This window comes from Panthera pardus, unplaced genomic scaffold, assembly GCF_024362965.1.
Source record: "Panthera pardus isolate Hobbes unplaced genomic scaffold, ASM2436296v1 HiC_scaffold_2, whole genome shotgun sequence".
Classification (NCBI taxonomy): Eukaryota; Metazoa; Chordata; class Mammalia; order Carnivora; family Felidae; genus Panthera; species Panthera pardus.
In genome coordinates this window covers 92,427,837-92,450,769 of record NW_026526765.1, presented here as the reverse complement: position 1 = coordinate 92,450,769, position 22,933 = coordinate 92,427,837, and the positions used below count along the sequence as shown (strand labels likewise).

At 34.5% G+C, this 22,933-nt stretch overlaps 1 protein-coding gene across 5 annotated transcripts in view; it reads left to right on the top strand.

The window, feature by feature from the left end:
- Positions 1-22,933, top strand: part of XRCC4 (X-ray repair cross complementing 4) — a 299,005-nt gene that overhangs the window by 94,297 nt on the left and 181,775 nt on the right. For all 5 annotated transcript variants that reach the window (XR_002083907.2, XR_002083906.2, XM_019462848.2 and 2 more), the window contains exon 6: positions 330-436. Coding sequence is in view for 3 of the 5 variants with exons in the window: in XM_019462848.2 (XP_019318393.2) it covers positions 330-436 (107 nt within the window). In the remaining 2 variants the exon portion in view is untranslated. The remainder of the gene's footprint in view (positions 1-329; positions 437-22,933) is intronic.

Genomic DNA, 22,933 nt, shown 5'->3' with positions numbered 1-22,933 from the left:
TCAGTAAAACACTTAACACTGTGTGATCCACAGAAGGTAATTTGGAGGAATAGTATTTTGATAGATGAATGATGTGATAAGAAACTGATTCCGGAGTTAATTACAGTGAACATTAGTCACATTTAGCTTATGTAGAAGAGAAGCTTGTTCTTAAGAGAGTTAACAGATAGTCTTTAAAGTGCTTTCATCTCGATCACATGTGTTTCAATATATGTTTGTTTAAGTACAGTGTTTTTTCAGGGACATTTTTTATAATTACTTACTGGTGAATTTGATACCTAACCAAGGGTGAGCCACTACTTTCTAATTCTATCTTGCTCTATTTCTAGGGAAGCCACAACATGTTCTGAAATGACCGCTGATAGAGATGCAGTCTACGATGAAAGTACTGATGAAGAAAGTGAGAACCTGCCTGATCCCTGTGTGTTAGCTCCAGGTAGGAGATATACATTTATTACCTTTGTGGAATATTTCACTTGGCTTATTACTCTAATGATAATAAACTGTAATGAAAAATGTTATGAAAAAAATCTTTTCAGGGCACCTGAGTGGCTTAGTCAGTTAAGCATCTGACTTCAGCTTAGGTCATGACCTCAGGGCTAAGAGTTCGAACCCCACATTAGGCTTTCTGCTGTCAGTGCAGAGCCTGCTTAGGATCCTCTGTCCCTGTCTGTCTCTGCCCCTCCCCCACTTTCTCTCTTTCAAAAATAAACATTAAAAAAACAAAAAGTAAAAACTCTTTTCTACAAAACTTCTTTTAGGGTTTTTAGTCTAAAACCTCAAGTACTTAATGTTGAAAATAATATTTATTATAATATGCAACAACTCATTAGCAACAAAATAAGCAAACGTACACACATACACACTCACCAAGTCATACTATTCATTATTACAAGGGTGCATAAGGAATAAACAAGATACGTGTTCATGCTAGTTATCTCCAGCTTGAAGCTGGCTGCCTGTAACATTTGAGATCACCTAGCTAGAGCTATTGGTGGGTAAGCAGGGGGATGTAGAATGTTTCACATTATCTTGAGGTTGAGTCTTCTCTCGCTATTCAGAAAAGAAATTGTAATGGGGGAAGATGGGTTACAGGGGAAGAGAAGGGAAAAATGACAGTTTAAGTTAAAGTACCTGAGCCTCACTCAGTCCCTCAGATTTAAACCCATGGATGGTTTTTCTAGAGATTTAAACCTTTCCTAGAGGCAAGAGCCTCTGAACACATCTTACACTTACGTTTCTGACAGAAGCCCCGTATTCTCAAAATAAATGTTTGATTCATTTATTTAGCAAATACCTTTTGAGTGCCTATTATGTACCAGGAACTATTCCATGCAGTAGAGAGCAAAACACAAAAATGTCTACTTTCATGGAGTTTATAAATTCTAGTCAGGGAAATAGACAATAACAAGATGCATAAATTGAATATAAACTGTTGTAGATAGTTACAAATGCTGAAGAGAAAACTAAACCAGGGAAGGATGATAGAAAATGTCAGGTTGGAAGTAGGACAAAGGTCGTGATTTTAGCCAGGGCACCAGAAAAGGCCTTGGTGAGAATGCGACAAGTTTGTCTGTGGGGTAAGCATGCCAGGCAGAAAAACTCAGGTAGTACAAAGGTCTTGATGCAGGAGTTTTTATTAACTTTTTATTGATATATTCAAGCAATAGAATGGAGGGAGGTATGGATAAAGTAGGAAGATGAAGATACGAAGAATGATGATATGAGGTAGAGAGAGGCCAGATCATGTGTAGGGCCTTACAGGCTATTGTAAGGACTTCAAGTTTTGCTTTGAATTACATTGGACATTGTTGGAGGGTTGCAAACATCAAGTGATGGGATCCTACTTACACTTTTAGCAGGATTAATCTGGCTGTTGTGCTGAGAATAGAGTATACATAGTGTGATAAGTTTACAAGAAGATACAGCAGTGGGACACTGGTTCAACAATGAGTGAAGGATGTGAGTGGCTCAGACCTGAGTGGTAGCAGTGAAGATGATAAACGACAGGCAGATTCTAGGTACGTCTAGAGGCAGCATATTGTTGATGAACTGGGTATGGCTCCTGAGAGAAAGACACTAATCATGGTAAGTTTTTTAGATTGAATACTGAAGGCATGCAGTTGACTTACTGAATTAGGGGAATCTACAAGAGGAAGGTTAGGAACTGAGTTTTACAAGCATTAAGTCTGAGATGCTGAGTATGGAGTTGGATATACAAATTTGGAGTTTGGGGGAAGGCTAAGTAAGGAGATATTTAAAGCTGGCTGAGCTGTCAGGGGAGTTTGAGAAGTCAGAAAAGGGCTGTGATCCAAGGACTCCACCTTAGTACATACACTTGGATGTGTAGAGGTCAGTAAGTTGAGGAGACCAGCAGAGAAGGCTGAGGGAGCAGCCTGGAGGTAGCAGGCAAACTGTAGGAGTGTTATCCTGGAGAGCAAGTCAAGGAAGTATTTCAAGGAGGAGCTAGAGATAAACTGAGTTGAATGGTGCAGACTGGGTAAGAAGATGAGGATCAAGGACTGACTGACTGACTGATGGATTTGGCAACACAAATTGGGGATCTTAATAAAACGTTTTCAGTGGAATAGCAAGAAGAGGAAATTCAAAAGGAATGAGACAAGATAATTGGAAAAGAAACAACAAGCCTAGGCAACACTTGTAACAAGTTTCACTGTAACGAAAAGGAAAGATCTGGCTAGCTGCTGGAGGGGCACGTGGGGCTAGCTGCTGGAGGGGCACGTGGGGTCAAGAATTGTTGTTGTTGTTTTCTTAGATGACAGAAATAACATCATGTTTGCATATTTATGGGATTAAGGAAGGAAGGGGGGCAAATGTTGCCACAGTTGCTGGAGTACTGTCTCTGAGTACATGGGCGAAGATGGGATCAGATGGACAAGTGACAGGATTTGTTTAGCTTGGAACGTGGGAGCTTTGCTTAATGACAGGAAAGAAAGCAGAATAAATGGACAAAGACACAGGAAGATATCTAATTGCAGCCATGGAAATTTAATGATATTGATTCAATAAGTTGGTTGATTAATCTGATTCTAATTAGATTCGAATTGGATCACACATTCAAACACACTCTCACTTTCGCACATCGGAGTTAAATTTCCTTTTATTTGGAGGGCATGCTTGTTTTACACTAGTGACCCAATAAAAAATGAAGTCATTCTTTAATAATCACATGTAATTGAAAGTTCACTAAAAAGGGAATCTGTACTCTTTCCAACTTAAATGTTCAGAATTTTTATTGAGTACAATGGTCTTTGATTTTGTTCCTTATTCAGAGTATCTCACCAACCTTTGAAGTAGATGGAAATTATTTTTGAAGAGAAAATGTGTGGTTAAATAATGGGTATATGAGAATGGGGTCCTTTATGTGTTCAGTCTGTTTTAAGCAAAGCTTTACTATAATAGTACTATTTTAAATTTGGCAGAATTTCTCTTCTCTTCAAAAAACATTTAGTTCATTGTACATTTTTTCTATGTTTTACATGGCATATTTTCTTTAATTCAAATCTAGTTCACTACATATTTGACTTATAGGCATCCAATCCTGTTTTATTTATTTATTTATTCATTTATTTATTTATTTATTTATTTATTTATTGCATTTAACTTGCTTTTGGCAGGTTTTGATGTCAAGAATTAAGAGCATGAAAAAAAGAATTAAGAGCACTTTTATATTAAATTTTAACTGTTCTTTTCCTTCTGCTTCAGTAAGAATTATTCAGGAAACTTAAGGTTAGGGATAAAAAAAAGAACCTCAGATATAAAATGCTTCATCTGGAATTAAGAACTAGATTCCATACATCTGAGGAAAAATATTATATGTATTAAACAAAAAATAACTTTCCTTATCATTTAGCATATTCTACATGTCATTCTTTTACAGAGACAAAATATACTAGTATTCCATGGGATATATGTATATATATTTAATCATAGCTTTGTCTTTTGGTATTTTGTATATTATTACTATGTATTTGGACCAGAGCAGTGAAAGTTTTTTCCTGGACTTATTCTGCCATCTTGGTAATACATTACCTATTCTTATTGTACAAGTAAATATTCGAATTTATTGTAGGTAGTGCAGTTTCATGTACACTTTCCCTCCAGTAAGAACAAGAGGAAAGCAGTTGATGGGATTTAATACATTTAACTCTCCCAGAAAGGCATTTATTTAAATGGCTAAATGTTTAACTTGGTAGTCATTTCTATTATGCAAATGTATTTTCATTATTATTGAAACCACCAAATTTCCTCATGAGTTGTTCCCTTTTGTTTTTACCCTATTCCTGCATAATATAAGTTTAGTGAGACCAAGAGACTTGGTGATTCACAGTATTCATTCAAGGAAAAGGTCTGTTTTTATACATATATATATATATATATATATATATATATATGTATATATTTTATTTGGAGATATATATGTATACATATATACATATATATGTATATATATGTATACATATATACATATATATATATATATATATATCCAGAAGTACAATAGGGATATTGTAGTTTACAGGAAACTGATAGGTAACAGTTTTATGCATAGGCAATCTATTTTATTACTTTTTTTCTCCAAAGTTTTAAATTTCCTCCCATCATTAGGATTGTTGAGGAAATAACTGATGACAGTACTCCAATGTAATAAAGTATATCATGCTTATGTGTATGATACCATATAGTATGAAAACCCTTTAAAACATTTAAAAGTTTGTTAGCTAAAAGATCTCGGAAGAATTCTGAATCTTGAATGTCACAGTCTATACCACCCTACAACTACATTTTATATTTTTCCGTAAAAATAAAAAGCAAGGTTTACTTTTTCTAGGTCTTAATTTTTAGAGTTTCTAGGTAGGTAGCAACGGTATTAAAGCCTTAGTTTAAGAAGTAAACTAAACTGCATAGTAAAGCCCTAGAGTTCATAGGTATTTTGCTTTCTTTCAGATTAAGATTATGATCTGTAAACTGGTTGCAGTGATCTCTATTTATAGCTCAGCCTCTGGATTACAAAGGAGGATGGAATGGTCACTCTCACTCTCCCCTAGTCTGTATTAACTCCTCGTGGTTTTAGAGGACTTCCTGCTTAGTCTGGACTCATCCTACCTACAGTGTTTTGTTTTGTTTTTATGTTTATTTTTAAGAGAGAGAGAGAGACAGAATGCGAGCCAGGGAGATGCAGAGAGAGAGGGAGACACAGAATCTGATCTTTTTTTTTTTTTTTTTTTTAATGTTTATGTTGTTTTTGTTTTTTAATTCAATGGAAAAATAACCTGTTGGGTTATTTACTATAGATTTATTTACTATAGTTATAGTGAAACGACCTTTCCTACAGGAAATCTGTTTGTTGGGTACAGAGCAAGTTAACACCTGATGTCCATGTCTGGAGAGAAACTTGAAGTTGAGTAGGTCTCCTGAATAACAGAACCTCACCAAAATACAAAGAGATCAGAGTGTAATTAGTATAGCATCTGAGTACTGCAGGTGGGCTTTCATTGGCCTCAATAATGTCTGATATAAACTAAAAAATAATTTATGGTTTTGCAGTTTTTCATATATATAGCCATTTTGATCTGTAATAATAGTAACATTACATGAGAAAATAATTTTTAAATGTATATGAATAGTCTAAGAATTTTAACCATTATTACAAAACATTTCTTAATGTTAACATAATTCAAAATGTGTGTGAATAATTATTGGAAAGATAGGGCTTCCTTCATAGAAAAAGGCTTTTTCTTATAAAGCATTTTGAAAACTTATGCTTAATTGGCTCCTAAGTAGCCTTTACGAGAGGAATTATTTTAATGTCTCATTAATTGTTTTTAATTATTTATTTTAAATTATTAAGATAATCAATATTTTTAAATTATAATTATTTCTCTTAGCAGAAATTGACAAGATTTCTTAAAATTAGAGACCAATTAAATCAACTTTACTAAAAGTATAAATAAGAAAAATACTTATTCTAGAATGTTTTATTCTTCTTAGCTTTATTTTAAAGGTATACAACCATTAAAACAAATAAAATAAGCTTTCTTACCACTTTTCTGCGTAATTATTAGCCCGAGATTTAGCACATTAGTTTAATTAGTCTTGATTCTTAACCAACAGGAAGGTCCCTGTATAACTGCTATCAGTAATTTAGGCTTCTACTTAGTTGGTGGGCTTCCTGAAAGGAAGTGTGATTATAGAATAGCCTTTTAGAAAATAAATGAATGGCTATGTCAAACAGTTGATGAATACTGATATAGTAGCTTTTAAAAATAGAACAGAATCCAAAATCTCTAAGTATCAAAGAGCTCGTTGCTTCAAACAGTGAATGTCTACTCACAGAGGGGATAACAACATGTACTGCCAAAGAGATTAGTCAGAAATTCAACTTTAGAATCACAGATTATTCCCTTAATCTTATCCAGCTTCTTTATCATAGGCTCATTTATTTATAAATTCTAAATAAAAAGCTTGATTTAGTAAAACCTGTCACAAAACAGGAAGTGCAGTTTGAGTATATTTCCTAGCAATCATGGGTTCTTACACATAATTGCTGAGGAAAGATATTATGTACTTCAGTAATCTAGATCTTCTAGTTCAAGCCCATCATTTTTCCAGTGAGGAAACTGAGGCTTAGAAAGGTTCTCCTGTGTGTTACCTCAGTGAATACTCTGTCTCCAAATAAAATCACATTCTTAGATACCAGGGAGTAAGACTCCAAAATGCCTTTTGGTGGTGGTGGGTGGGCAGTTCAACTCTTAACAATGCAAATGTACATTCTTCTAGAGCAAGGATCAAATTTTTAATGTATTTTCAAGGGGACTATATTCCAAACATGATTCAGAATCATTGACCTAGGAGAATGGTATTTAAATGAGAAAAGATGGAATAAGATATGTTAAAAGGAAACTGCAATTTAGACTACATGACAAGATGGGAAGAAGAGAAAATAGCATTCAAACAGAAGCTAAATCACACTCTGTCAGTTCATCGGACTGTCATTTTTCTGGCTGTGCACTGCAGTGTTCAGTAAGGTAGCCACCAGCTACCTGAGACTGTTGGACACTGGAAATGTGGCTAGTCCAAATTGAAATGTGATTGAAGTATAGACTACACATTGGATTTCAGAAATGTAGTATGAGAAAAGAAGTAATATGTCTCATTAATGCATTTGTGTATTAATTAAATCTTGAAATAATTATTTTGTATATATTGAGTTAAATATATTATTACTATTAACTTCATTTACTTCTTTTTTCTTCTTAAAATGTGTTTAATGGGAAATTTAAAATTCTGTATGTGACTCATATATTTCTATTTGTTTGACATACTGATCTTGGTGTTCTAAAAAGTTCCATCTTGGGTTGATATTGTGGTTCTGTAATAGCTGTGTATCATTGTGAAAATTAAATCAGATTGTACTACCAAGTTTTTATGAAGCTGTTAATGTAAGGGTGTGAGATCTTTAGGTGGATGTAGATGACTATGGGTGCGATTGAATATTTATATATAAGAAATGCTAAAGGGGTTGCACTGTCTTATTTATTTATTGTTTTTTGATTCATTGTAAAACAGACTTAAGAAAGCCTGGGTCATTTTTGTCCTCGGAAAATGAAGCTAAACATTTTTACTGATCCTGTGTAACTGCAACCATGATCCGGTTGAGACAAAAGGTGGGGTAATGTAGCGATCCTCTCTAAATCAGCTGAATGTCTATAATGTAGTATAAAGGATTCTTGCCTCTTTGTGATTGTGACAGGGATCTCCAGCACAAACAGCGCATCTGGTTCCTTGAACCAGTTCATCAACATCACTTATAAGCCATATTTTAGATCAAAGGGATAGGAAGGTTACCAGTGATGAGGTTCTGGAATGTTGCCAGCCCACCAGCATTGACATGATACTTGCTGCAGCTTCATTTGGGGGTATGTGTGAAGGATGGATATCAGCAGGCTTGCTAAGCAGAGTCTGAATACAAGATGTAGTGAAAGGGAACAGTTACAAGTGGGGTGGGCAGAAGAAGGACTCAAAGTGAGATCCTTAGTGCCAATTTCAAGCTTTGAGGTAAAACTCACTGGTAATGAGAAATAGTAGTTGCAAACATGTATCTGTGGCACTCAGGGTTTTGTGGGGAGAGTTGTAATTTGGGGGATGGCAGAACAAAAAAAAAAGAACTTCGAGTACTGCTAGCCCTGTTATTTCTCAAGCATAATGGGTAGCCGTATTAACAATCATATATATTTTTTTAATATAAAGGAATAACTTGAGACTGTATCAGAGATTGTGACTGTTGGTCTTTGGTATGACCTAGGTCATATACTTTTTTTTTCCCCCTTGGTAACATGAGTCTTCCAAATAATAAATCTGAATGCATTTAAAAAAGACATAGATTCCCTAGTTTTCTGTAGTCCTTAACACAGAAAGGGCTTTTATATTTAATCTGGTTCACTTTATTCATTGATATCATTTGCATGATTTCTGGAAGTATTTGAGTTTGTGAACCCTGGAAAATTACAGTTATTCTGACACTGGTAACTACTGTGACTAGTTCTTCTAATTCTGATTCTTCTACTACAATTATTGTTCCTCCCCCTTTTTCTACTTCTTTACTATTAATATTGCTATTGTTGTTGCTATTACCCTTCTATTATGGTTCCATTACCTCTATTACCATAACTTCATTACCACCACCACAACTGCTACAGACTTAAACATTTATATGGGTGCCAGAATGTATTCTATTTTTCTTATATGCATTACTTTATATACATGCAACAACAATCACACGAAGTATATACTGTTGTTTTACAGTCGAGAGAATTGAGGCACAGTAAGATTAGAAAACTTCTAAGGCAATGCAGCTAGTAAATTATAGAACTGGGATTCTAACCCAGGAAGTCTAACTACAGAACTTATCTCTGAGAACCCTTCCTGTGCTAACGTTCCTTGTTTTCATTTAGTAGAACACTCTATTAAAATCTAAGAGTTCTGAGAGTTTGATTTTATATTTTAAATTTAAGTGTATTTGATGCCTTCATTTTTATAAAACAATTTAAGTCTCCTAATAAAGGAAGGGTGGAGTATATGGCCTCCTTGAGTTCTGACTCAATGGAGTGGGCACACATTTAAGTGGAAAAAGATATAGTTTGGTGACATTAATGCACCGTGAAGATGAATGTGAATGTTCATATCCTTGTTGGATATTCTATTATGATTTGATGGCAAAGCAAATAAGGTAGCAGAACAGTGATTTATACTTAGTCCTTGAATAAAAGGCTTGGAAATAGAGGTCCTAAATAAATATTAAATAATACTACCAAATGTCCATGTAGACATTTAAAAATATACAGACGTAGTTTAAATACAGACTTAGACTGTATACTATTTATATATTATGTGGTGGATATAAATTTAGAATTACTATATATCTTTTTGGGGATTGACTTTTTTTATTATTATGAAATCTCTCTTGTTGGTCTAGTACTGCTTCTTTCCCTTAAAGTTCTTTGTCTGATAATAGTATAGCTGTAACAACTTTTTTTTCCTTGATGTTTACATGATATATCTTTTTCATCTCTTTTTACTATTTTACTTTCAATCTTTTATATATTTAAAATCTATAGTTGTTTTTTTTTAATTTTTTAATGTTTATTCATTTTTGAAAGACAGAGCACAAGCAGGGGTGGGGCGGAGAGAGAGGGGGACACAGAATCTGAAACAGGCTCCAGGCTCTGAGAGGTCAGCGCAGAGCCCAATGCGGGGCTTGAACTCACGAACCGCCAGATCATGACCTGAGCTGAAGTCAGATGCTCAACCAACTGAGCCATTCAGGCGCCCCATACTTGTTTTTTAAACCCAGTCTAATAATCTTTATTTTTAATTGGAGAGTTTATTCCACTTATAGTTCATATAGTTATTTACATATTTAGATATGGATCTGCTAATGTACTCTTTTTTTTATTCTCATTATTCTATTTTTTTTCCTTTTATTAATTTGTTACTTACCAACTCTTATATTTTTGCTTTAGTGACTATCCTAGAGATGGCAACATACATCCATGACCTATTATAGTCTGACATTAATTTAACTTTCCTACTCCCTTGATAATGGACGCTTTAACTCCACTTAACTTTCTGCATTATTGTAACATATATTCCAATTTGCCATTTATTTTAGATCTCATAAAGGATTATTATTGTAATATTGAAAAGCCATTATTCATTTCTCTTTAGCTTTTACCTTGTTCCTTATTTCTTTTATTTCTTTTTGCATTTATATGTTTTCATTGAAAGTCATTTTTCTTCAACCTAGAGAATTCCCTTTAATATTTCTTTTAGTGCACCTTAGCTCTTAAATTCTTGGGGTTTTGGTTTCTTTGAAATCCTTCCATTTTGAAAGGAATTTTTGCAGGTATAGATCTGTAGGTTTGCAGTTTTTTGTTTGATTGTTTTGTTTGTCTGTTTTAAGCACATTGAGGATGCCACTGCATTGTCTTCTGGCTTCTTTTCTATTTATTTATTAAAAATTTTTTTTATGTTTATTTTTTTATTTTTGAGAGAGAGAGAGAGACAGAGCATGAGCGGGGGAAGAGCAGAGAGAGAGACACGCACACAGAATCTGACACAGAATCTGAAGCAGGCTCTGGGCTCTAAGCTGTCAGCATAGCGCCGTACATGGGGCTCAGACTCGCATACTGTGAGATCATGATCTGAGCCAAAGTCTGATGCTCAGCCAAACCCAGGCACCCCCTGGATTCTTTTCTTCATGTTAAGGAGATTCTATCCTGTTCTTTCTCTTCTCCTTTCCTGAGATTCCAGTTACATCTATATTAGATTTTTTCCGTATGTCGGAGTTTTGATAAAGTATGAAGATATGTTTCTTTACATTGGGTTGTTAGCTGCTTGAAGGTGGTACTCCCTCAGTACCTGGTTCATTCAGTGTCATGCAATGAAAAGGAATGTAATAAATTTTTTCAAAAAAAAATTCATTTAGTGAATACAATTTGTGTGTGTTCTCCATATTGTTTTTTTTTTTTTTGATGGAAAATGTATGTTAAATACTTTGAAAGTGTTTTTACCCCCATTGGTGAAATGTTTCAAAATATATAAAAGTGCCTAAGCTAGTATTGAGCATTATGTAGTCATGTACAAAGTGGGGCTATAGTAAACTGTTTGTGTAATTAGTAAATAGTTGTCTTAAATTATCTACATGCTTCTCTCTGGTTTGCATGCTGTACTCTATGACATGCATTTTCAAAATTGTTGTCTAAAGAGTCATTAGCTTGTTTTTGAGTTGGGATGATTTCAGCTGCAGTTAACACTCAGGTATAGGTAATGATAAGGACTTTATTATCTCACATATCAAGTGTGAACATAAAGCATTTCCATTGTTGAATAAGTCAGTGTCTTCACAATGTCATCAAGAACTCAGATGATCATATCTATCATCACTATCACACTTAAACGACCCAGGCTCCCTGGAAATGAATGTTTTCAAGAATTCCTATAATAAACTCAACAGTGCACAGTTCCTGCAAAATTTGAGTCTACATATAAGATTTTAGAAGTTGGCCCATAACGAATAAGCATCCATTCACAATAGGTATAGAGGTTTCACAATTTTCAAAAACACTGCTTTGAAACATTTGTTGTTGTTGTTGTTGTGTTTTTATTTGTAACGTAATCTTGCTGATAAATCTCCTTCATTAAAAGAAAACAAAATTTTCCCATAATGTTCAAAACTAAGGTGGAGTATGCTGGATGCTGATTTTTGGGTATATTCTCTTCCATAAGGCCTTTTGTGATATCCTACTTTTTCTGTTTCATCATAAAAATTCACAGTTTCCTTTTTTTTGTTTAAATTAAGATATAATTAGAGGCAGTGCCCCTAAATGTCTCTTTATTTGCAATTTGAGATCTTTGTGCATCAATAATGGCCAAATGTTGGCAATTTCATGTGTTTCAACCTAATATTTGGTTTGCTTCGTGCAGAGAAATAGTGACCACCTTGATTTGGAGACGATTTGCCTAACGCAAATTAGCACCATCACTAAATCCCACCAAAAGGTGATTAAAATCAACAGAAACAACTCGAGAATTTAAGCACTGTAGTTTGCATTTTCCATCTCTCTTGATCTGATGCTCTAGTGCTTGTCCTTGGAGGCGAGTTTTATGCTATTCAGAAGGACTGGAAATGGTGTTGCAGTATGAATGGGAACTTTAAAAAAATGTATTGTGTGAGTTGGTCTTGAGATATTAGTCTTTGGCATACACTGTAGTACTCTCAGACATTATGATGGCCGCCATTGTGATGTGACTTTGGTGACCCAAAAGTTATTAAAACTGCAGGGGCCAATAGTGGTGACAGTGATGATGGGGTATCAGGGAGGATTCTATTATTGTTAAGAAACCAAGAATGGATTCTGAAAAAGATGCTGTAGGCACTGCTTTCCATTGGTTTTTATTTGAAAAAAACAATAGTTAAAATTGAGTACTAATAGGAAGATAACTTTGAACTAGAAAAATATTTTCTTAGACATGATCTTCATTCCATTAAACCTATATTCCAGGAGATAAATGTTAAAAATTTTCTTTGCTAAAAATGTTTTGTGATCAAGTAAGTTTGGAAAACACTGAGTTAATAAAAAAACATATTTCCTTACTTCTAAATAGGTCAGTCTTTAATATGCTAATTAGTATGCATTTTCAATCTTGTTAAGTGAGGACTACACCATGTACCATTTTCCACAGTTCAACATTTGCATTATTAGAAAGTTAATTTATTTCCAACAGAACGTGAGATTATTGAAAATTAAATAAAGCATATAACAATATTTGATATACTTTACTTTTTAATTTGGCCTTCTATCCTGCAGTTAATTTCATTGATATTAAGCTAGGTCTTTAATAAACAATGTTTGCTGAAATAGAGGCTCTCTTACACAGCTCTGTGCATTTTTCTTTATTCCTTTTCATTGGTTATTCTGTATCAGAGATGTTTGTGGCATGCTTAATTTGGAAGTACAAAATGATGAAGTTAGGTGATAATACATTTTGAAATAAAAATTTTACTAGTATCAATTTTTGAGAGATTTAAAAAATAATACATAGGTTGAGTTTACCTGGCAAAATTCTTGGCACTCTCCTTATTAAAAAAATACAAATTTCAAAGGGTAATTATTGTTGACTTTCTTTGTAAAAACTCTTCAGGTTTCTTTTCCTGATTTTCCACCTACAGATCAAGCTCTTTCTCTGCTATATTATGGTGTATAGCTTTTCAAGGTAAAATAAAATTAGATTTTGTTACCATTAGAGTCAGAATTCACATGAATAATATCTTTTTTTTTTTTAATTTTTTTTTTAACATTTATTTTATTTTTGAGACAGAGAGAGACAGGTCATGAATGGGGGAGGGTCAGAGAGAGGGAGTCACAGAATCTGAAACAGACTCCAGGCTCTGGGCTGTCAGCACAGAGCCTGACGCGGGGCTTGAACTCACGGACCGCAAGATCATGACCTGAGCCGAAGTCGGCCGCTTAACCGACTGAGCCACCCAGGCGCCCCATGAATAATATCTTTAAGACATTGTGTGTACAGACTATTATATACTTGCTGTAATTTTCATTACAAAAGAAATCAGGAATAATGAACCATTTCTTTTAAAAATTTAATTGCTTTTTAAGTGACCACCTTTTGTTTAAACCCAAAGATAAACAAAAGAAACAAACAAAAAATAGCATCTGATAATTATATGGAGAATTTCCCATAGACACGCTGTCAGTCGAAGACTTTATTTTCAAAGCCAAGTTCTCATAGCTCAGGTTACAAAGAGTGTGATCAGCAGAAACTCAGAATAAGAAGTGAATTGTTTCAAAAACATAAAATGAAGGTGCCATTACTTTATTAGTATCTTTCTGTTGCTTCACCTCATGCTTATTTAGGGACAAAAATTTAAAAACAAAAAATTAAATACTTTAAGAACTAACCTGCATTCTGTCTTGGAAGGAAATTTTGACATCTGTTGAATCACTAGCTCTTTGGAATTATGGGGAGGAAAAGTTACCTTTTTGTAAGAATTCCTTTTGGCCTAGAATTGCTTGTTTAAATGTCACATAAATTGTAATAACTCACGTGATTTAGATGGTACCACATTCTAATCCTGCTTCCTTATTTGAACGTTAGCATCATGAAAATAAAGTGTATGTCTGTAAGGAGAGCTAGCATAGCCTATTTTAATGGAAAGATTTAGACTGAGCTGAGAGCACATGTCTAATCTTCTCTTTATTATTGTGGATAGAATACCTGTTTCTTACCTCTATCTCAGGCAGGGATTCTGGAAGCCATGTATCAATAATATATGTGAAAGTATTTGCACTCTGTAGATTACATAGACTAGTATTATTCTAATCAATGTTATCTTTTATTTAGGGATATATGGATTTCAAAGAACTTTATAGATAGAGTTTTCCTTGTTTCCCATACTCTTTGTTCTCTGTGTTCTAAAAGTGTTCCTACCTCACCAGTCATAGTGCCTTGCACACAGTAGGATTTCTAACATTTGTTCATTAAGTAGTAAATGGTTCCTTCACAGTATAATTTAATATCTTTGAGATGAACACAATAAATACAATTTTAATTGGATTATAATTTTTAACTCATCTTACCTGCCATCTTGTTTGAACACTATTAGTAAGAAGTTGACACGTTTGGACTTCTATCGTTATCTGGCATAGCATCAGAACTGCCTCAGAGTTTATTTTAGCATCATCGTATTGCTAAACAAAGCCCAGCAGTTATGACTTTTGTTTGGCACAATTTCCTACCTATTTCAGAAGGATAAAGTATAATTTATACTAGTTGTTTTTCCCTAAGCTTCATAACACTTATTTAAACATTGTGTTATACCAAATAAGCCTAAAAGACTCCATTCATTCTCTGTTCTCTGGCTGGTATGCCACTTACTCACAGATTCATTGACTATGATTGATTATAAACTGCCTCTGAGACCCACTTACATGGATTGGTCATTTGTTAGAGTTTAAATGAGTCACAATTCCCTCTGCTATTCGACTTTACAACATGTAATAAGGTGTTTTTAATGACTTTCATTGCAAAATGCACTCCTTTTATCTGCAGACTAGCCTGGTTTAAATCTCTATTTTGTTGGACACTACTCTAAAGAAAACTTTTATCCCCCATTATACTTTTCTTTCCATGAAACCATATCCTAGAATATTTTAAAAGCCAGAGGGCTTTCTAATTATGCCTCCATTAAATATTTTCACAAAAATAAGCAGTTATAGTATTCCACATCAGCCTTTTCACCAAAGTCACCTTTTACATTTGTTACATTCCTGAAAAATTTTTAAATGCACAAGAAATATCATCAACATAGTTGTGCACTTGCCTGATTGTGAACTTCTAAAGAAAACGGATAAAACCATGGTTTACTCATCTTTGCTACTCAGCATCAGCACGGTGCTTTGTATTTAATGGATAGCCACGTTTTTGTTTTTTGTTTTTTCAATTGAATTGTCATAATATTTGCATAAAAAAATTATGAAAAGTCTTACTAGTGACTGCTCCACAAAGGTCTCTAGTAGAACTGTTACCTAAAGCCAAAAAATCATGAGCAGGGGCTCAGCCTGTCACATAATTCTCAGGTGGCTGGGCAAAAGACCAGGTGTTAAAGCAATAGGACTTTCAGTGGAAACTGTTTTTTCAGTTTGGGGAGAACTGAATATGTGGAGTTTTGTTTGAGTATGTCTACCCTTTCAAAACAATATCAAAATTAGGGTGCCTAGGATTACTGTAATCAAATTTTGTTCAGACCAAGGTCATTGAGTCTGCTAAGTTTCTAGTCAAAAAGAATAATGGAAAAGTGAATCAACATTGATTTTATGCTGCTCCGTGTGGGATGCTGTGCTAGGTGCCTTGCATAATGTATCTCATTTCATCTTGACCACAATCAATATCGGGCCTTCTAGCTCTCAATTCTAAAGAGAGATTAAGTAATTTGTCCAAGGTCACACAACTAGTAGGAGAAGCAGCCAAAATTTGAACTCACTTGTGGGTGACAGTAAAGCCCATGCTGTTTAATTACCCACTGTGTTTTTCAGGTTCTTTTATTATTAATTAATAACTAGATTTGGTTGTTAAATCTTAACTATTTTATATAGGTCAACTGGCAAGATTTAGTGTAAAAATGAAGTAAAACAGCTTTTTTTTTTTGTCATTTATTATACTGGAAAATAGTTACTAAGACATTATTTAACATTCATTTGAATGCACAGAAAGGATTGATCTGAGATCAATATAAATCTTATTTCTCTAACTTTGACTTGGATAACCACGTGTTCCTGTGTCCAATTGGCAAATGGAAATACTCGACTGATTCTGATTTTCTCTGGAAATGAGTCCAGAAGAGAGAATCAAAGCCTCCTCTACTCTTTCCTTAGGCACTCTAGAGGAGGTTACTGTTGTTACTAATCAACTGCATTACTGATGCAGTTTCAAGTTAGAATAATGTAAGTTGATCTTTTGTTTAGTGATTGCCTCATTAGGGGGAACCTATTCTTCCTCAGAAAAGAACAAATCTCTCTTGAGTTTCATGTATTAGAAACCTTTCCTTCCCACCACTTCTATTCTTTAAAAATTTTAGTTAACAGCAATAATTACTGAGTGATTTACACCACAATTATTTGTAGCGCTATGAAAATCTAGGCTTCAGTTGTAGATCTACCAATAACCATTCTGATCAAGGCATTTTTTTTTTTGACCAATCTATCTGCATCTCATTTTTCTTATCTGTAAAATGTAAGAAGAAAATTTGATAATCTGTGAAGTTCAATCAGCTCTAAATTTGTAATTTCCCAATGTATTTAAAGTGTACTTTTTGTTCTGTAAGAAGGTCAGGGAAAGTCAGCAGTGTGCCAGGAGGTAACTGTAATGTTGCTTGGTAGGTAGTAAAATGTTCCTAAGTTCTCTTGTACCTATTGCCATCCCAATAACTCTGAAAAGAATTAGTCTTCTAAATGGTGGAGGAGACTATATTAATGGAGGCTACTGTAGGTGTAGGTTTAAAGGGGTTTAAATTTGGGGTGCCTGGCTTAAGTGTGTGACTCTGACTCAGGTCATAATATCACAGTTCCTGAGTTCAAGCCCCATGTTGGGCTCTGGGCTGATGGCTCAGCCTAGAGCCTGCCTCAGATTCTGTATCTCCCTCTCTCTCTGCCTCTACCCCCCTGTCTCTCAAAAATAAATAAACATTAAATTTCTTTTTAAATTAAATAGGTTAAAATTTAAACCCCTTTAAATATGTATATTTATATATTTATTATTACATAAATATATAGTTTAATACAGTACCTGTCACATACTTAAAAAAATGAGCTGATTTAGCATTGTTATTAATATTACTGTTACTATTTGTGGTGGAGGTGATGGTCAATACCACTGTTAAATGCAATAACATACTGCTATTTTATGTAAATTTTCAAAAAATATTTAAAGAAAATATGCTAATAGTCTAAATTTCTAGTAATTCAAATATTTTTTAAAAAATCCTGGAATTTGGTAATAGATTTATGAAGAGATATAGTGATGGTCCTCAGAACGTAAGATCTTGCCTCTTGAACAAATACTTTTGGTTTGGGGAAAGGATCTGCCAGGCTTTAGAGAATGTGAGTTGTTAGGATAAACAGTGAGCTTTCATACCCCTGGGCACTTTCAAAATTTGGACAAAACTGCTGTGCTCTAAAGATTCTTTTAGTGTTTATTTGGGTCAGTAAATGTTATTAAATGCACACAAAGCCCTTTCTTTAGGAAATTCTCTAATTTGCAGGCTGTTTTTCAATAACACAAAAATAAACATTAAAGAATGAGGTAGAAAAAATATAATAATAAACAATAATAAATACTAATAGACACAAAGTGTTCATCTATGTGTATAAATGAGCAAATGAGAGAACTGTATTTGCCTAAGTGATTTTGTTGATGTTAAAGTAAGTCTGACTTTTCCATGAAGAAATTTATTTTTCATAAAAGAAAGAAGCTTAGGTCATACCTTTTAGCTATATGGTTTTCAGGTTCATCAGTAATAAAAATTTAAACCATTTTCTCAGGAAATGTAAAGGTTTTTAAGATACTGAATTTTTGAAGCCTAAGGAACTAGGCAAAATAGTTTTAACTTTTTCTTTAAGAAATGGTTAGTTGCTAGGAGACCGCAAATCGGTGCTAATGATTCCAAGTTTCAGGCAGCTTTCAAGTAGGCTTGTATCTCTTTAGAAAAGATGTTTAATCCTGTTCACCCCAGACTATGCCATTAATAATTAAATGCCTGATGATTCTGTTCTCACAGAATTTTAAAGTTTGTTGGAGAAAAGAGAAATAATTGGAGGGTAGAAGAAAATAATATGTTAGAAAGCATCAGATTAATTTATGCCAACATTTGTTAAATGCCTTTTAGGTAGTAGGCCTGAAGCCTGACTTCAGGGAAGCCACATTAAATCAGATGCTGTCTCTGCCTTTTAGGGTTTCCCTCTCTAGTTGGGGAAAGAAACTTCAAAACAATTAATTACAATGCAAAATAACAAGTATAGGATCATGGAAGGTACTCAGTATATGATTAAGTGAATGAGTGATTAATGAATGAATGTTTCCAATGCTGTGTAGAAAGTCTGAGAAGGTAAAGAAAAAGGAATGTCAGTTGTTGATGTTTGAACTGTATATTGAAGAGTAGTAGAGCTAAAGAGTAAGCAGGTTGAGAAGGCAGCCCAGAACATTCCAAGTGGAGAAAAAATATCATATGCAAAGGTATGAAGGTGTTTTTTTAAAAAAAGTATGAAAGAATAGGACATATTCAAGGAAGAGACACAAGTTGTATGTGACTGGCTAAGAGTGCGGGTGGCATGGAAGAATGGGGAGAGATAAGCTGGATTTCTAGAATATAATACACTGACATTTTAGAAAGGTAACTGATTTGAGTGTGGAAGACTAACCAGAAAGAGAAAAACAAGAAGGTGGAGATGAATTAAAAGGGCTTTGAATTAAAATGAGAGAAAATAATGTCCTCTGAGATGGAGGGGGAGACACGGAGAGCTATTTGGAGACAGGACTGACAGAACTTGATGATTTATTGCAGAAGGATGAGAACATTCTGACTTTTACATTTCTACCTTAAACTAGTAGGTTGATGGTAAGGCTAGTGATCAAAATGAATGATTTAAATTTTTAAAATTTAAAATTTTCAGGTATTGAATTTGTGCTTTAGGAATCTCAGATTAAAAAAAAAAAAATGTCCCAGAAATAGTTGGAGCTGTGTGTCCAGAGCAAGGGAAGCACACAAGGGCAGTCTCCATATTCTGTAGATGACAGCCGAAGCTGGGAAGAGTGGGCAGAATCACCCAGGAGAGCCAGCTGCATGAGATCCTGGGAGTTCTGAACCTTGTCCTCTACAAGCACTGTCAAGAAGAGCAAAAGTGGGGCACCTGGGTGGCTCAGTTGGCTAAGCAGCTGACTTTGGCTCAGGTTATGATCTCACGGTCCATGAGTTCGAGCCCTGTGTTGGGCTCTGTGCTGACAGCTCAGAGCCTGAAGCCTTCTTTGGATTCTGTGTCTCCCTGTCTCTCTGCCCCTCCCCTGCTTGTTCTCTCTCTCTGTCTCTCTCTCTCTTTCTGTCTCTCTCTCTCTCTCTCTCTCTCTCTCTCTCTCAAACATAAATAAACATTAAAAAAAGAAGAAGAGCAAAGATTAGTTTTGAGGTGTTTCTTAGAATGCAAAATAAGTAATACAGGTGAATGAAAACCAGTCTTTATATATAATTGGCATCTAATGAATAGCCCACAAGACTTTCAAAGAGTGATTCATTCACTGTGTTAAATATTCAGTAAAACAAAATAAATAAGAAAATTAAGTTGTAAGACTTTTAAGTTAATACATTTGGTAAATCATTTCACTCATTTAGTTTAAAATCCAAGAAGCACAACATACTTTTATACTAGTTTCTTTTGTAATGAATGTAATGGATAGGTGAATTAATTTTGTTAAATTGAATAATACGTTTCCAATCCCAGTTCACTGATACTTTTTTCTTCTCATGTCAGAATAAAAATCTCTTTCAAAAGTGCCTTATACTCTAAGGTAAGAACGTTTTCAACCGAGACCCACAGTAAGAATATATTGCATATTTCAGCCGAGTATACACATTTATATGTGTATATAAAGCTGACACATTTCATTTCATGAGACACTACTCACACTGTTACATCTCTTGAATTCTAATGTTCTCTAAGATATTTTGGTTTTTAAAATCTGGTTACCATCCTCTTAATTTATAACTTATTAATGGGCCCTGACCTGCTCCAGACAGTATTTGACCTCCTTAATCTCTTTTCAGTGTTTTGCTTTATTAATGCCTATTCTCTCACCTTCAAGGAGTCTCATCTGTGAAATTGTAAATATATTCAATTCTCCTTTATCCTAAAATAAAAAAAAAAACTTTTCTCTCTTGTTCTACTCATTTTTAAAATTATTATTGAATCTAACCTTCATTTACCTTCAAATTTCTAATATATAATCAACACTTGCTACTTCAGCCTTCCTGTCACCTTGGTCCTTTTTCCTGCACTCACTTAGCAATCTCATCCAAAATCACTTCCCTCTATAATAGCAAATCACTTATATAACAGTTAATGTGCCAGGCTAAGTACTTTACAAATATTAACACATTCAACATACAACAGCATAAAGTAGGTGCTATTATTATCCACATTGAGATTCAGTAGCTTGCTCAAGGTTACACAGATAACAAGCAGGGCAACTGGGCTTCAAATCCAGGTGTCATATATAACTCTCTCTTAAACAAATTTATGTAACACCACCGTGCTGTTTGTGTTTTTCAACCAAGATATATTTACACCCCCCTCCTCCTGATGTATCATTTCCGTTTAAAATCAAACTTATCATCCTTAAAGACTGACATGTAATATTGGAATAATAATGTAGAAGTAGTAGTGATTGGTAAGTGGTCTGGCTATGTGCTTGTCTTCCTTCATGGGATAAGAATGATGTCTTAAGGGATGTGGTGGCATTTCACAATGATGAGGAGGTTGGTTGAATGCCCAGCAAAAACGAAAATGTATTTACAGATATATTGGTTTGCTAGGGTTGCCATAATAAAAAAAAATACCATAGCCTGGGTGGCTTAAATGACAGAAATCTATTTTCTCACAATTCTTGAGGCTGGAAATCCAAGATCAAGGTGTTGGCAGGTATAGTTTTTCATGAGGCCTCTCTCTCCATCTGCAGATGGTTGTGCTTTTTGCTGTGTCCTCTCATGGCTTTTTATTTGTGTGTGAGCATTTCTGGTGTCTCTCTTCTTATACATATACCAATCATATCAGAACAGAGTCCACTCATATAACCTGACTTAACCTTAATTACCTCTTAAAGACTATCTCTGTAAATATAGTCATATTCTGAGGTACATTGGGGGGTTAGGGCTTTAATACATGAATCTTGGGGAGACATAGTTCAGTTTTGAACAAGGAGTTTCTTAACCATGAAAAAGGCAGTCAGTTGCACACAATTACCCTGGAAAGGACTGTGGGTCAATTTAATGAAAATGAGAGCTAGCAGAAAGATATCAACAGAGCATTGATCCTGAATACTGACATCAGCAGGATAAAGGAGGCAATAGATGAGGAAATTGGAAGCACATTTTGATGATGTGTAGGAAGGAAGGGCAAGAAAGAATAATGTGCTAGATTTGATGACCTACCCCAGCCTCCTTATATGTAAGCCAAAAGTTGATGTTCAGGGCTCTGAATAGCTTATTTCTTTGCTGTGTACCTGTTGCTGAGAAAGACTTGAATTAATGGAGAGCGGAATAAGCAATAGTGGGGATGTGGCAGATGAAGGCAGGCTCTTAGAGCATATCTTTTGGAGATAATGTTTTTAGAATTGAAGGGGTATAACTAATTTAAACATGTAATGTTTCTACAATTCTAAGAGCTGTACTATTTTATAATGGTGAATGTAATGAATATAACTCTCCTCATTATGTACTGAAAGTATTGGCGATTTCTTCCTTATTATGGATCACATTTTCCTATTCTACATGTCCAGTAATTTTTTTATTATAATTTATGTTGTTGAGAGTCTGGAATCTGTGGTCTTCTTTTAACGAATATTGAGTTTTGCCCTGGCAGGTAGTTAATTTACTGGCAAATAAACTTGATCCTTTTTTCCAAGCTTAATTGGGGTGGCTCTAGACTTTTTAGGGATGTCTCCTGAATACTTAGCATTTTCAGTGTGGTATTTTACTGTACCAGTCAGATGCTCTGCATCTCATAGTGTATGTCACATTTGGGATTTTTTTTTTTTTTTTTTTTTTTTTTTTTGAGAGAGAGAGAAAGAGAGCACATGTGGCAGAGGAGGAGGAAGAATCTTCAGCAGTCTCCATGCTGGGTGTGGAGCCCAATGCAGGGCTCTATGTCATGACTGTGAGATCACGACCTGAGCCAAAATCAAGCGTTGGACACTGAACCAACTGAGCCACCCAGGCACCCCTTTAACATTTGGAATTTTTATTCAGGTGACAGCTCTGGCTATTTTCTACTGGGCCTTACAGTCTTGCTCAGTGCATGTGCAGTTTATTATTCATCTAACAATTTGAGATGTCCCCTTTTGGGGCCCATTTTTGTTTACAAAAATGTTGTCCAGTGTTTTGTACTGCAGATTCCAACTATTTCAATAGTACCAAATTCTAATTTCTGCCTCAACACAATTGAGTGAAATCATTGTATTCTACTAGGGCTCCATCTACCTCCCTGTACTGAGGTCCAGACTATGCCTCCAGTCAGAAACACAGAGTGATCCTGAACTCACCTCTTGTATTTCCCTTCTTTCTGTATTCATA